Source organism: Oncorhynchus nerka, linkage group LG12 (assembly GCF_034236695.1).
Source record: "Oncorhynchus nerka isolate Pitt River linkage group LG12, Oner_Uvic_2.0, whole genome shotgun sequence".
Classification (NCBI taxonomy): domain Eukaryota; kingdom Metazoa; phylum Chordata; class Actinopteri; order Salmoniformes; family Salmonidae; genus Oncorhynchus; species Oncorhynchus nerka.
The window spans coordinates 73,524,076-73,537,462 of record NC_088407.1 but is presented as its reverse complement, the minus strand read 5'-3'; the positions used below and the strand labels follow the sequence as shown (position 1 = coordinate 73,537,462).

The 13,387-nt window shown below is 42.5% G+C and overlaps 1 protein-coding gene and 1 pseudogene across 1 annotated transcript in view; both read left to right on the top strand.

The window, feature by feature from the left end:
• Window positions 1–2,912: 2,912 nt before the first annotated feature.
• Window positions 2,913–5,281, top strand: LOC135574127 (neuropeptide FF receptor 2-like; annotated as a pseudogene).
• Window positions 5,282–6,040: 759 nt separating this feature from the next.
• LOC115138715 (mitogen-activated protein kinase-binding protein 1-like) overlaps window positions 6,041–13,387 on the top strand; it is a 68,423-nt gene continuing 61,076 nt past the window's right edge. Inside the window, 2 exon segments of the mRNA XM_065025797.1 lie at window positions 6,041–6,973; window positions 11,446–11,537. Of these exon segments, the coding sequence (XP_064881869.1) occupies window positions 6,860–6,973; window positions 11,446–11,537 (206 nt within the window). The 5' untranslated portion in view covers window positions 6,041–6,859.

Sequence of the window (13,387 nt, the reverse complement as noted above, 5' to 3'; positions counted from 1 at the left end):
TTGTTTTTTTTTTTTTTTACAGGAATATTGTGAAAGAACATGCATGGGTAATTGGTAACTGATTGTTAAAATGCTAAGTACTCCTTCCTTGTTTCATTTGCCCTTTTAAAGGACAGAGAGAGATCTGACATTTCCCAATCGTCCCCTGGGATCTAATGGCAAACTAATGACCTTATCCGTTACCGGAAAATGTCTCATTTCCCCTGTGAATTATAATTTATAGCAATAGGTGTGTCCCAAATGCCAACTCTTGACCAAGTCCCTGCCATTTGGGATGTAGGCATGATAATTTCTTCAGTTGTGACATGATGCCGTAGTGTGATAACGTTTTTTTTAAAATACAGCCTTCTCCAAGGGTAAGTGTCGATCAGAATAATCTCCTCCTTACTTCAGTTCTATTTTTGTTTAGAAATTTGCTCAAAGTCGTTTCAAAAATATTTAGCTTGTTACAGAAAAGCATTTTTTAAAATGTTTTATTCGTATCGGAAATGTGATTTCATATCATATATTAGACTATACTGGAGTGTATTTTCCTGTGTATTGACATTTTATTATACAATTGGGTCTGGAATTATTGGATTTCTTGATAAAGGAAAGTGTTGGTCCCGTGTTTCATGAGCTGAAATAAAATATCCCAGAGATGTCCCTACGCACAAAAAGCTTATTTCTCTCAAATGCGCAGAAATTAGTTTGCGTCCCCGTTAGTGAGCATTTCTCCTTTGCCAAGATAGCCCATCCACCTGACAGGTGTGGTATATCAAGAAGCTGATTAAACAGCATGATCATTACACAAGTTCACCATGTACTGGGGACAATAAAAGGCCACTCTAAAATGTGCAGTTTTGAGGGAGAGTGTATTTGGCATACTGACTGCGGGAATGTACACCAGAGCTGTTGCCAGAGAATGAAATGTTAATTTCTCTACCATAAGCTGCCTCAAATGTTGTTTTAGAGAATTTGGCAGTATGTCCAACCGGCCTCCCATCCGAAGACCACGTGTATGGTATCATGTGGGTGAGCGGTTTGCTGTCAACGTTGTGAACAGAGTGGGATTATGGTATGGTCAGGCATAAACTACGGACAACGAACACAATTACATTTTATCGATGACAATTTGAATGCACAGAGCTACCATGACGAGGTCCTGGGGCCCATTCTAGTGCAATTCATCTTCCAACATCACTTCATCTTTCAACATTACAGTGCCTTGCGAAAGTATTCGGCCCCCTTGAACTTTGCGACCTTTTGCCACATTTCAGGCTTCAAACATAAAGATATAAAACTGTATTTTTTTGTGAAGAATCAACAAGTGGGACACAATCATGAAGTGGAATGACTTTTTTAACAAATCAAAAACTGAAAAATTGGGCGTGCAAAATTATTCAGCCCCTTTACTTTCAGTGCAGCAAACTCTCCAGAAGTTCAGTGAGGATCTCTGAATGATCCAATGTTGACCTAAATGACTAATGATGATAAATACAATCCACCTGTGTGTAATCAAGTCTCCGTATAAATGCACCTGCACTGTGATAGTCTCAGAGGTCCGTTAAAAGCGCAGAGAGCATCATGAAGAACAAGGAACACACCAGGCAGGTCCGAGATACTGTTGTGAAGAAGTTTAAAGCCGGATTTGGATACAAAAAGATTTCCCAAGCTTTAAACATCCCAAGGAGCACTGTGCAAGCGATAATATTAAAATGGAAGGAGTATCAGACCACTGCAAATCTACCAAGACCTGGCCGTCCCTCTAAACTTTCAGCTCATACAAGGAGAAGACTGATCAGAGATGCAGCCAAGAGGCCCATGATCACTCTGGATGAACTGCAGAGATCTACAGCTGAGGTGGGAGACTCTGTCCATAGGACAACAATCAGTCGTATATTGCAAAAATCTGGCCTTTATGGAAGAGTGGCAAGAAGAAAGCCATTTCTTAAAGATATCCATAAAAAGTGTTTTTTAAAGTTTGCCACAAGCCACCTGGGAGACACACCAAACATGTGGAAGAAGGTGCTCTGGTCAGATGAAACCAAAATTGAACTTTTTGGCAACAATGCAAAACGTTATGTTTGGCGTAAAAGCAACACAGCTCATCACCCTGAACACACCATCCACACTGTCAAACATGGTGGTGGCAGCATCATGGTTTGGGCCTGCTTTTCTTCAGCAGGGACAGGGAAGATGGTTAAAATTGATGGGAAGATGGATGGAGCCAAATACAGGACCATTCTGGAAGAAAACCTGATGGAGTCTGCAAAAGACCTGAGGCTGGGACGGAGATTTGTCTTCCAACAAGACAATGATCCAAAACATAAAGCAAAATCTACAATGGAATAGTTCAAAAATAAACATATCCAGGTGTTAGAATGGCCAAGTCAAAGTCCAGACCTGAATCCAATCGAGAATCTGTGGAAAGAACTGAAAACTGCTGTTCACAAATGCTCTCCATCCAACCTCACTGAGCTCGAGCTGTTTTGCAAGGAGGAATGGGAAAACATTTGTCTCTCGATGTGCAAAATTGATAGAGACATACCCCAAGCGACTTACAGCTGTAATCACAGCAAAAGGTGGCGCTACAAAGTATTAACTTAAGGGGGCTGAATAATTTTGCACGCCCAATTTTTCAGTTTTTGATTTGTTAAAAAAGTTTGAAATATCCAATAAATGTCGTTCCACTTTATGATTGTGTCCCACTTGTTGTTGATTCTTCACAAAAAAATACAGTTTTATATCTTTATGTTTGAAGCCTGAAATGTGGCAAAAGGTCGCAAAGTTCAAGGGGGCCGAATACTTTCGCAAGGCACTGTATAATGCACGGCCCCATGTCTCAAGGATCTGTACACAATTACTGGAAGATGAAAATGTCAGATTTCTTCCTTTGCCTACAAACACACCAGACATGTCACCCATTGAGCATGTTTGGGATGCTCTGTATCGACATGCACGACAGTGTGTTCCAGTTCCCGCCAATATCCAGCAACTTCACACAGCCACTGAAGAGGAGTGGGACAACATTCCACAGGCCACAATCAAAAGCCGGATTAACTCTATGTGAAGGAGATGTGTCACGCTGCATGAGGCAAATGGTGGTCACACCAGATACTGAACGGTTTTCTGATACACTTTAAAAATATATATTTTTTAAAGTGTATCTGTGACCAACAGAATCATACCTGTATTCTCAGTCATTTGAAATCCATAGATTAGGAATTTACTTCTTTCCTTGTATGAGCTGTAACTCAGAATCTTTTAAATGATTGCATGTTGCTTTCATTTTTGTTCTGTATATATTGTATGCTCAAAAAAGGAAAATGTATATTTTATACTAATTGTTCAGACAAAATATATTTTGTCTAAAAAATGTTTTGACTTTAAACAATCTATTTCTCTGAGCAACTGTATTAGTATAAAATGTATTATTTTGCTCATCTTTATCAAGAGCTAATCTAATCATTTCAGACCCCACTGTACATACAGTGCCTTTTGAAAGTATTCAGACCTCGTTACTTTTTCAACATTTTGTTACGTTACAGCCTTATTCTAAAATGAATTAAATTAATAAAATCCTCAGCAATCTACACACACACAATTCCCCATAATGACAAAGCGAAAACAGGTTTTTAGAAATGTTTGCGAATTTATTGAAAATAAAAAACTGATACCTAATTTACATAAGTATTCAGCCCCTTTACTATGAGACTTGAAATTGAGCTCAGGTGCATCCTGTTTACATTGATCATCCTTTTATGTTTCTACAACTTGATTGGAGTTCACCTGTGGTAAATCCAATTGATTGGACATGATTTGGAAAGACACACCTGTCTATAAAAGGTCCCACAGTTGACAGTGCATGTCAGAGCAAAAACCAAGCCATGAGGTCGAAGGAATTGTCCGTAGAGCTCCAAGACAGGACAGAAGCAAAGTACACAGAGATCCTTGATGAAAACCTGCTCCAGAGCATTCAGGACCCTAAGCACACAGCCAATGCAGGAGTGGTTTTGCGACAAGTCTCTAAATGTCATTGAGTGGCCCAGCCAGACCCCGGACTTGAACCCGATCGAACATCTCTGGAAAGACCTGAAAATAGCTGTGCACAAAGCTCCCCATCCAACCTGACAGCGCTTGAGAGAATCTGCAGAAACTCCCTGAATACAGGTGTGCCAAGCTTGCAGCCTCATACCCAAGAAGACTCGGCTGTAATTGCTGCCAAAGGTGCTTCAACAAAGTACTGAGTAAAGGGTATGAATACTTAAGTAAATGTGATATTTCCGGGGTTTTTAAATATAAATTAGCAAACATTTTTAAAAGCCTATTTTTGCTTTGTCATTATGGGGTATTGTGTGTAGATTGAATAAGGTTGTAATGTAACCATGTGGAAAAAGAAAGTAAAGGGGTCTGAATACTTCCTGAAGGCACTATGAGATTTGACAGATTACTTGAATTTGTTTGATTTGACACATTTGATTCAATTTATCAGTTGATTAAGTAACTGAAAAGACTCCTACAGCTGGTCATGGCAAAGGAACAGCACATCAGCCATTGAATACCTTTCCCTGCCATTAGTCCCCTTTTGAGGACTGCAAAGGAACAGCACATCAGCCATCGAAGACCTTTCCCTGCCATTAGTCCCCTTTTGAGGACTTCAGCTCAACACGCAACTGCGCTGCAACAGTCATTCCCCCCATTCTACCATAGCCTCTTACTGCTCTGTATCTTTGGAAAACTCTGTAGCCTGGTAACCTGCCTCAAATCGTCTCTACAGTGGACTCTCTGCCTCCATCGGAGTACTGAACCTTGCTCTGTGTGACCTAGCCTACCTGGCCTCCAAACAGTACATAGATCGCCCTGGGCGGTATGTGAGAACTGACTGGAGCATGGGCCTTTCACTGTGCGTCCTGAGTAACATACTCCACTTTGTAGGTCTGACCTCAAACACCATGTTTATCTGTGCAGTCATCACCGACCGCGTCCTGTCCATAATCTTCCCACTCGAGCCTCGGTTGGTCCGAGCCCACAACGCTGCTCTGGTCTCCCTGCTTGTATGGGCCATTACCGTCCTGCTCATTTACCTCCGCTTTTCTAACATCATCTACTGGCAGCAGAAGATTGGCATCGGCTACTGTGGAATTGTGGTTTAGCAAATTCGTAACATTATAGTACGAATTGTAATTCGAAACATATCATACAAAATGGGTGATGGACATTCAAGAATGAATACATACCGTACGAAACGTAACATATACTAATGGCTTGTCTGTACATAATACAAAATGTTTTGCGACCAGGTTGGACACATGCATAATTGTCTACATTTTCACTGCATTGCTCCAGTCTAGCAGCAGACCAAATGCTCTAAAGGCACATTTGTTCTAAAGCTTCCTCTCAGCTCAGTTGAACTACACTGACTGAAGGAGGTCCTCCCAATTCCCCCCCCCCCCCCCCTCCCCAAACCCCTCTTGGATGTGTAAAATAAAAGGGATCCAGAATAGCATTATGGCAGTAGAGTGACTTGGACGACTCCACTAGAAGGTTCACCTCATTGGCCACCGTACACGTATTAGTGTAGTCATATAGGGTGAAGAAGAAGATGATGCAAGCTATAATATGGAGCAACTGCCCTGTTACGCAGCACACAAGGAATTTGGGACTAACGTGTAATGCATGTAAATGATTAATAAAAGGTTCGAAAAGTATACATTTTTCAAGCCAACTATAATTCGCTGTTTACATTTTCAATAGCTAAAAGTCGCCATTCGCCGACTGTTTTCATTCAAATGTTGCATTCGAGTTAGGAGACACAAAACAAGTTGACAGTGGCAGACAGGCCCTGTCGGGAGCTCCACATGAGATGTCCCAGCCGCTTTCAACCACCACTAGATGGCGACAATTACTGGACCAGTTAGGGTGAGATCTGGGTCAGATTGCTTGTCCAGTGTAATCAAAACAAACGACTGTAAATGTTGATACTTGCAACTAAGCGAGACAAGGTCTGCCCTGACAGTCGTGATTTAGAAAATCGTCTAAACGAAAGGGAACGATATAAAAAGAAAGCTAAATATGTTGCAATGTGTGATCATTAAACCATGCATTGCAGAACCAGGAAAAAAAGTATAGCAATGGCAAGGTAGCTAGTGCCCAAGGCGCCTGTGCTAACCTTAGCCCCTATAGGCACGGCTAAATATCTAGCTAGCTAACTATTGTTAGATGCAATGTTAATTTGTTAACATTGTCAAATGACATGCTCGTAGGCAATAGCACTGAGCATATTCTTATTGAGTGTTTTAAGCAAACGTTAGTATCTTTTTTGCCCATATGGGGACGCAAGAGACAGCTGGGACCATAGAGAACCGTATTCTAATTCCTAATTCTATGGCTGAAAGCTTGGCTAGCTGGCTAACCAACTGGTGTTGTGCCACAGATCCAGTTTGCCAATCATTGGTGAGTTCTCGTTGAGGAGGAGGCAATGACAAGAGGAGCGGAGACGTGACAGACTGTCTTCTGTGACCCGACCATCGAAGTAGCTAATCCTGTTGACAATCTGGGAACGTTTACAATTTTTCCAAATGCATCCAGAGAGAGATCCCTCTCCGTGGATCAGAATGCGATCCAAGAAGAACAGATAATGCTAAAAAGCTTTCTAGGCAGAGCAGGGCATGAAATCAACGAGAACTGCACACATGCTGACAGAACCAGCTCATTGAACCTGTCGGAAACATGACAGCATATTCCTGTCTATTTGATCTATTTATTTATTTTGGTGAAGGAGAAATGATTGTGTCTGTATTTCACCACCGGTTTCCATATTTGCATGTACTAATTCTATCAACCGATTAAAGAGATCAGTCAGAATTTATTTTTCAAGATGACGGTGGAGGGTTCCACAATAAAGAGTCGGATCAAAAATCTGCTTCGCTCGCCATCTATAAAATTGAGAAGGAATAAAGCTCTGAACAACAAAGAAAAGCTCACTAACAAGGTATGTATCTGGCATGGACACTCATCCCTGTACATTTTCATTTTTTGAACATTGACAGAAGACCATTATAACCATCTTATAGATTTGCTATCAAACACTGCGAGCGACCTACCAGGCAATATCACAGTCATATGTATATAATTGAAACAGCATTGATCTAGCAGTAAAATTAAATGCACAGTCCAGTGCTTTCTAATGGGAAGAATGATGTATTGTGTTGCAACAGCACCGGTGTTCTGGAATAATACGTCAAATATTGACAATGCACACAATCATTGGAGGGACATTCATATTTATTTACTGGATCCTCATATAGATTCCATGTACATCACATATTTGTGGAAGTGTGTCACTGACCATTAAACAAAAACCTGTTCTTGGACATTGCATGCGGGCTTATTTTCCCTTGCAACAGTAACACCATGGAGGTTGTTCATCATAGTTTACAGTGTCCCTCCTAGCCTAGTCCTGCAGTCAACTCCATATCTTCATGACATGTCTCACACACTGTTTAAGTCAATTCTTATACTTGTAGTAAAACAATTACTGTACAATTTGTTTTTACAGTGATTTATATGCTATTCAAAACCTTACTATAAGTCACTTTTAAAGAAGTCTGTTCACTTCCTCGTGTTGACGTGAGAAAGTGGCATGTGACCTGACAGACAGACAGCTGGGTTCGTTCCATTCCCATGTAGGCTACAAGCTACCTGCATTTTCTCTCTCTCTCTCTCCCCCCCTTCCCCATGTGTGTTGACTGAACCCCTAAAAAGCTATGAAGAATAGACCTCCAGTACAATCAATTCAGATAACAATAACATTGGCTCTTATAGATGACAATAATTCTGTACGTTGAAGACGATACGTCCAAGAATGTTGTCAATATGACAAGCTTTCATGTGTAGTAATTCTCCCCTCTTCCATGAAGTTCACTCTGCTGGTGCATTCCAGTCTGTCTGTTTACGGCTGTAGCAGGACACCGACAGTACACTACCTTCCTGTTCCACCCAGGAGTGTCAGTGGCTGTAGTTAGTGTACTATAAAGTCTCAAGAGACATGGCAGTGACTAGAACAGTCATACTTCGGCTACTTAATACTCCTCCCTGCTCCCTGTGAAGCGTAGGCTATGAAGCTATAACAGGCCCCGAGCCATGCTGGACTGTCATTCGTAGATGTCTTTAAACATTGCAGCAGAATAATCTCCTATTTGTGAATACACGCCGGGATTGTAGGCTCTATGTCTTTGTGTGTGCATGCAGAGTATAGGCCCACTTTTTAACATCACCTCTCCAATTCCCTCCGTCCTCTCTTTTAGTACAGTAGTGACATGTTAGGATTTGTGACTATTATTTACAGATAAATCTAGATATTTTTTAAACATTGAAAGGTTACTCAGGCAAGATGAGTGTCCTATTTGAAAAGGTCCACATTCTGTCATTCTGTTAGTCCCATTGTTCTATTAGGCGTCCACGGCTGTTTCTCCTCGTGGGTTTTAAGAGGTGTTTGTAGGAGCGCTCCGTGGCACACTTACATCAGAGACAAACCAGATGTCAATTCTAACCTACCACTACTCTACTAGCCTGACATAATGTAACACAGCAGGGAGAAAGCTGAGAATCCGGTATGAGAGAATCAACTACATAGCCTACATATAGGCTATACTGTATCTTCACAACCTTAGTTTAACCAACATACTACATCAGGGGGGGGCTATATGGAAATGACTTCTTCCCATTGTTTGTATTTTGTTTTGCTTGATGATAGGTAATGATGTGAGTAATTATTAGTCTTGTTGTGGTTGTTTATTATTTAAGTGAGCTTAATTCATTTGATGTCAATCTGCCTTTGTTTTCTTAGGGTGTAGGCTAAGATGTGATGGCAAGCTTATGCAGACAGCCTACTAACCTAGTGTGAAACTCTGGAGTAGGGAGTCAGACAAAGGAATACATGTTTGAGAGATTTAAGGAGGAGTGGGTTTTCTTATTATCCTGGTTCTAACGTTGTATTAGGCTGTGAGTACCGTTCTAGAATATTACTGTACGGGACGCCTACCTGCTGCCTTGAGCCCGTCGACCTCATGGATCGTAGCCTATAGTAACGTTAGTGGATGGGTCCCAAATGACACATTTTCTAGTGCACTTCTTTTGACCAGAGCCCATAAGGTTAGGCTATGTATTATCAGGAAGCCTACTGGGAACATGGATGCAACTGCACTTTAACGAGAAGAAGTACACTGCAGTGGACTCAGTACTCAATGCTCTTTTTCAACTTTCTGCTGAAAACTTCCTCCTATGCTTTGTTTACAAGGAGGAGGTATACTGGGCTCATTGAAGTCCCTTTTTAAAAATGTTGACGTAGTCAATTATTCCTTTGACGTAGAACTCTGGTAACAAACAACAGAAAGCACATTGTTCTAAACTCTATTTATGGAGCAATAGCCCAACTTCCACTTATTTTCCTTTTCCTGTCTGGAAGTTTCAACCTCTGTTTTTATGCAACGTCCCAATGATCTAGCCGATGTCTTATGAGCTATAGGCTAGTGGTCATTCATTTATTATATACATTTATAAATTCATCACATCAACTGAATTAGCCTATAGTCAAGCTTCTTATTTGTCACTTTGCTGGCAACGCTGCTGGCCGCTGTTGATTGCTGCCATGGCCACATTTCAACTTGAACCCAACAACCCGGCAAGGTAGGCGTAGAGAAAGAGAGCGAGGCGTCGAGAATCAACGGTTTGTGACGAAAGCACAAACGGGCAGCTGTACAGGAGGTGGAAAGTGCCCCACACACAATCACACTGGGAGGCACAGTAACTGAATACAGTCATGTGATGACTGGGGGGGTGATCTACCACACTACAGTTGAAGTCCAGGAGAGGGGATCTACCACACTACAGTTGAAGTCCAGGAGAGGTGATCTACCACACTACGGTTGAAGTCCAGGAGAGGTGATCTACCACACTACGGTTGAAGTCCAGGAGAGGTGATCTACCACACTACGGTTGAAGTCCAGGAGAGGTGATCTACCACACTACGGTTGAAGTCCAGGAGAGGTGATCTACCACAGGAGAGGTGATCTACCACACTGCGGTTGAAGTCCAGGAGAGGTGATCTACCACACTACGGTTGAAGTCCGGAGAGGGGATCTACCACACTACGGTTGAAGTCCGGGAGAGGGGATCTACCACACTACGGTTGAAGTCCAGGAGAGGGGATCTACCACACTACGGTTGAAGTCCAGGAGAGGGGATCTACCACACTACGGTTGAAGTCCGGGAGAGGGGATCTACCACACTACGGTTGAAGTCCGGGAGAGGGATCTACCACACTACGGGAGAGGGGATCTACCACACTACGGTTGAAGTCCGGGATCTACCACACTACGAGGGGATCTACCACACTACGGTTGAAGTCCGGGAGAGGGGATCTACCACACTACGGTTGAAGTCCGGGAGAGGGGATCTACCACACTACGGTTGAAGTCCGGGAGAGGGGATCTACCACACTACGGTTGAAGTCCGGGAGAGGGGATCTACCACACTACGGTTGAAGTCCGGGAGAGGGGATCTACCACACTACGGTTGAAGTCCGGGAGAGGGGATCTACCACACTACGGTTGAAGTCCGGGAGAGGGGATCTACCACACTACGGTTGAAGTCCGGGAGAGGTGATCTACCACACTACGGTTGAAGTCCAGGAGAGGTGATCTACCACACTACAGCATATTCTAGCTCGTATCCAGGTGTTTTATTATTCAGTCAGTGTTCCTGGGGGGGTTGTGATCAGTGCCCTTGGTTGTTCTGGCTTGTTGTGGGGTGATGAGGAAGAGCAGGCCTGGAGGGATCCAATCACAAGGGACGTATAGGCTATATCTGAGAGGCTGTGAAGATGGTAAGTAGAAAGAGAGAGGAATATCAATGAGCTTGAACTTGACTTAAATCTTATCTGACTGGCTGATTCCTGCTGTGAAATGTCATTGCTGGTTAACAAACTGCTGAAACCCAGAGAACATGTCAGTGTAGTGTGATTGCTTCGTTTTTGCAAAACATTTCAAATGTTATTAGCTCATAAGTTCAACTATGCTTATAGGGACGTTATAACCCAAGTTGTTGACCAATGCATATTTGTTTACTCTGTGAAAAGGTATTTGTGCAATGCATTGGCCTACATAGCAGTAGTTCCTTCTCCCTTCAATTAAGAATAACGAAACTCTGAGTCTGATATGTCACTTCTCATCATCTGGGAAGATACAGTAGAATACCATTCATGATCCTCCTTTGTATTAAGGGTACAAACTATATACACACACACGCATGCACACACACACTGACACAAACTCTTGGCCTGTAGCTTATGTGTATTCATGATGTAACATATGCTATGGAACATCTTCTATGGTGGTGTTTATTTGTGAGTAATGTCATGTGTTGACCATTTATTGTATTGTTGAAGTGATGTTTATTTTGCAGGTGACACTGGAGAAGGTGCTAGGGATCACAGCATTTGGGAACCGCGCTTTGGCTTGTGACCCTCGCTCTGGACTCGTGGCCTACCCAGCTGGGTGAGTGACCCAGAGAACACCTGTTACACATCCAACAACTAAACCTAAAATCTGGGGAAATCCACAGAAATGTGTGTTATTGAAGAGCAGTAGTTCAGTAAATGGTTTTAATGTCCAGGCCTAATACTTCACCTCGTTCACCTTCCCACATCTTGTCATTTTGATACTTGTTCATTCAACTTCAATGCAATGTTTGTTGTTGGTTTCTCTTTTGCCCCACTGGGCTCCTAGTGGCGCGGCGGTCTAAGGCACTGCATCTCAGTGCTAGAGGCATCACTACAGACACCCTGGTTCGTATCCAGGCTGTATCACAACCGGCTGTGATTTGGAGTCCCATAGGGCAGCGCATTATTATTTATATATACATTTATATATTTACATTTTTATTTATATATATGTATGTATGCACACACAGTGGGGCAAAAAAGTATTTAGTCAGCCACCAATTGTGCAAGTTCTCCTACTTAAAATGATGAGAGGCCTGTAATTTTCATCACAGGTACACTTCAACTATGACAGACAAAATTAGAAAAAAAATCCAGAAAATCACATTGTAGGATTTAATGAATTTATTTGAAAAATTATGATGGAAAACAAGTATTTGGTCAATAACAAAAGTTTATCTCAATACTTTGTTATATACCCTTTGTTGGCAATGACAGGTCAAATGTTTTCCGTAAGTCTTCACAAGATTTTCACACTCTGTTGCTGGTATTTTGGCCCATTCCTCCATGCAGATCTCCTCTAGAGCAGTGATGTTTTGGGGCTGTTGCTGGGCAACACGGACTTTCAACTCCCTCCAAAGATTTTCTATGGGGTTGAGATCTGGAGACTGGCTAGGCCACTCCAGGACCTTGAAATGCTTCTTACGAAGCCACTCCTTCGTTGCCCGGGCGGTGTGTTTGGGATCATTGTCATGCTGAAAGACCAAGTCACGTTTCATCTTCAATGCCCTTGCTGATGGAAGGAGGTTTTCACTCAATCTCACGATACCTGGCCCCATTCATTCTTTCCTTTACACGGATCAGTCGTCCTGTTCCCTTTGCAGAAAAACAGCCCCAAAGCATGATGTTTCCACCCCTATGCTTCACAGTAGGTATGGTGTTCTTTGGATGCAACTCAGAATTCTTTGTCCTCCAAACACGACGAGTTGAGTTTTGGTTTCATCTGACCATATGACATTCTCGCAATCTTCTTCTGAATCATCCAAATGCTCTCTAGCAAACTTCAGACGGGCCTGGACTGGCTTAAGCAGGGGGACACGTCTGGCACTACAGGATTTGAGTCCCTGGCGGCGTAGTGTGTTACTGATGGTAGGCTTTGTTACTTTGGTCCCAGCTCTCTGCAGGTCATTCACTAGGTCCCCCCGTGTGGTTCTGGGATTTTTGCTCACCGTTCTTGTGATCATTTTGACCCCACGGGGTGAGATCTTGCGTGGAGCCCCAGATCGAGGGAGATTATCAGTGGTCTTGTATGTCTTCCATTTCCTAATAAGTGCTCCCACAGTTGATTTCTTCAAACCAAGCTTCTTACCTATTGCAGATTCAGTCTTCCCAGCCTGGTGTCCTTTGACAGCTCTTTGGTCTTGGCCATAGTGGAGTTTGGAGTGTGACTGTTTGATTTCTTCAAACCAAGCTGCTTACCTATTGCAGATTCAGTCTTCCCAGCCTGGTGCAGGTCTACAATTTTGTTTCTGGTGTCCTTTGACAGCTCTTTGGTCTTGGCCATAGTGGAGTTTGGAGTGTGACTGTTTGAGGTTGTGGACAGGTGTCTTTTATACTGATAACAAGTTCAAACAGGTGCCATTAATACAGGTAACGAGTGGAGGACAGAGGAGCCTCTTAAAGAAG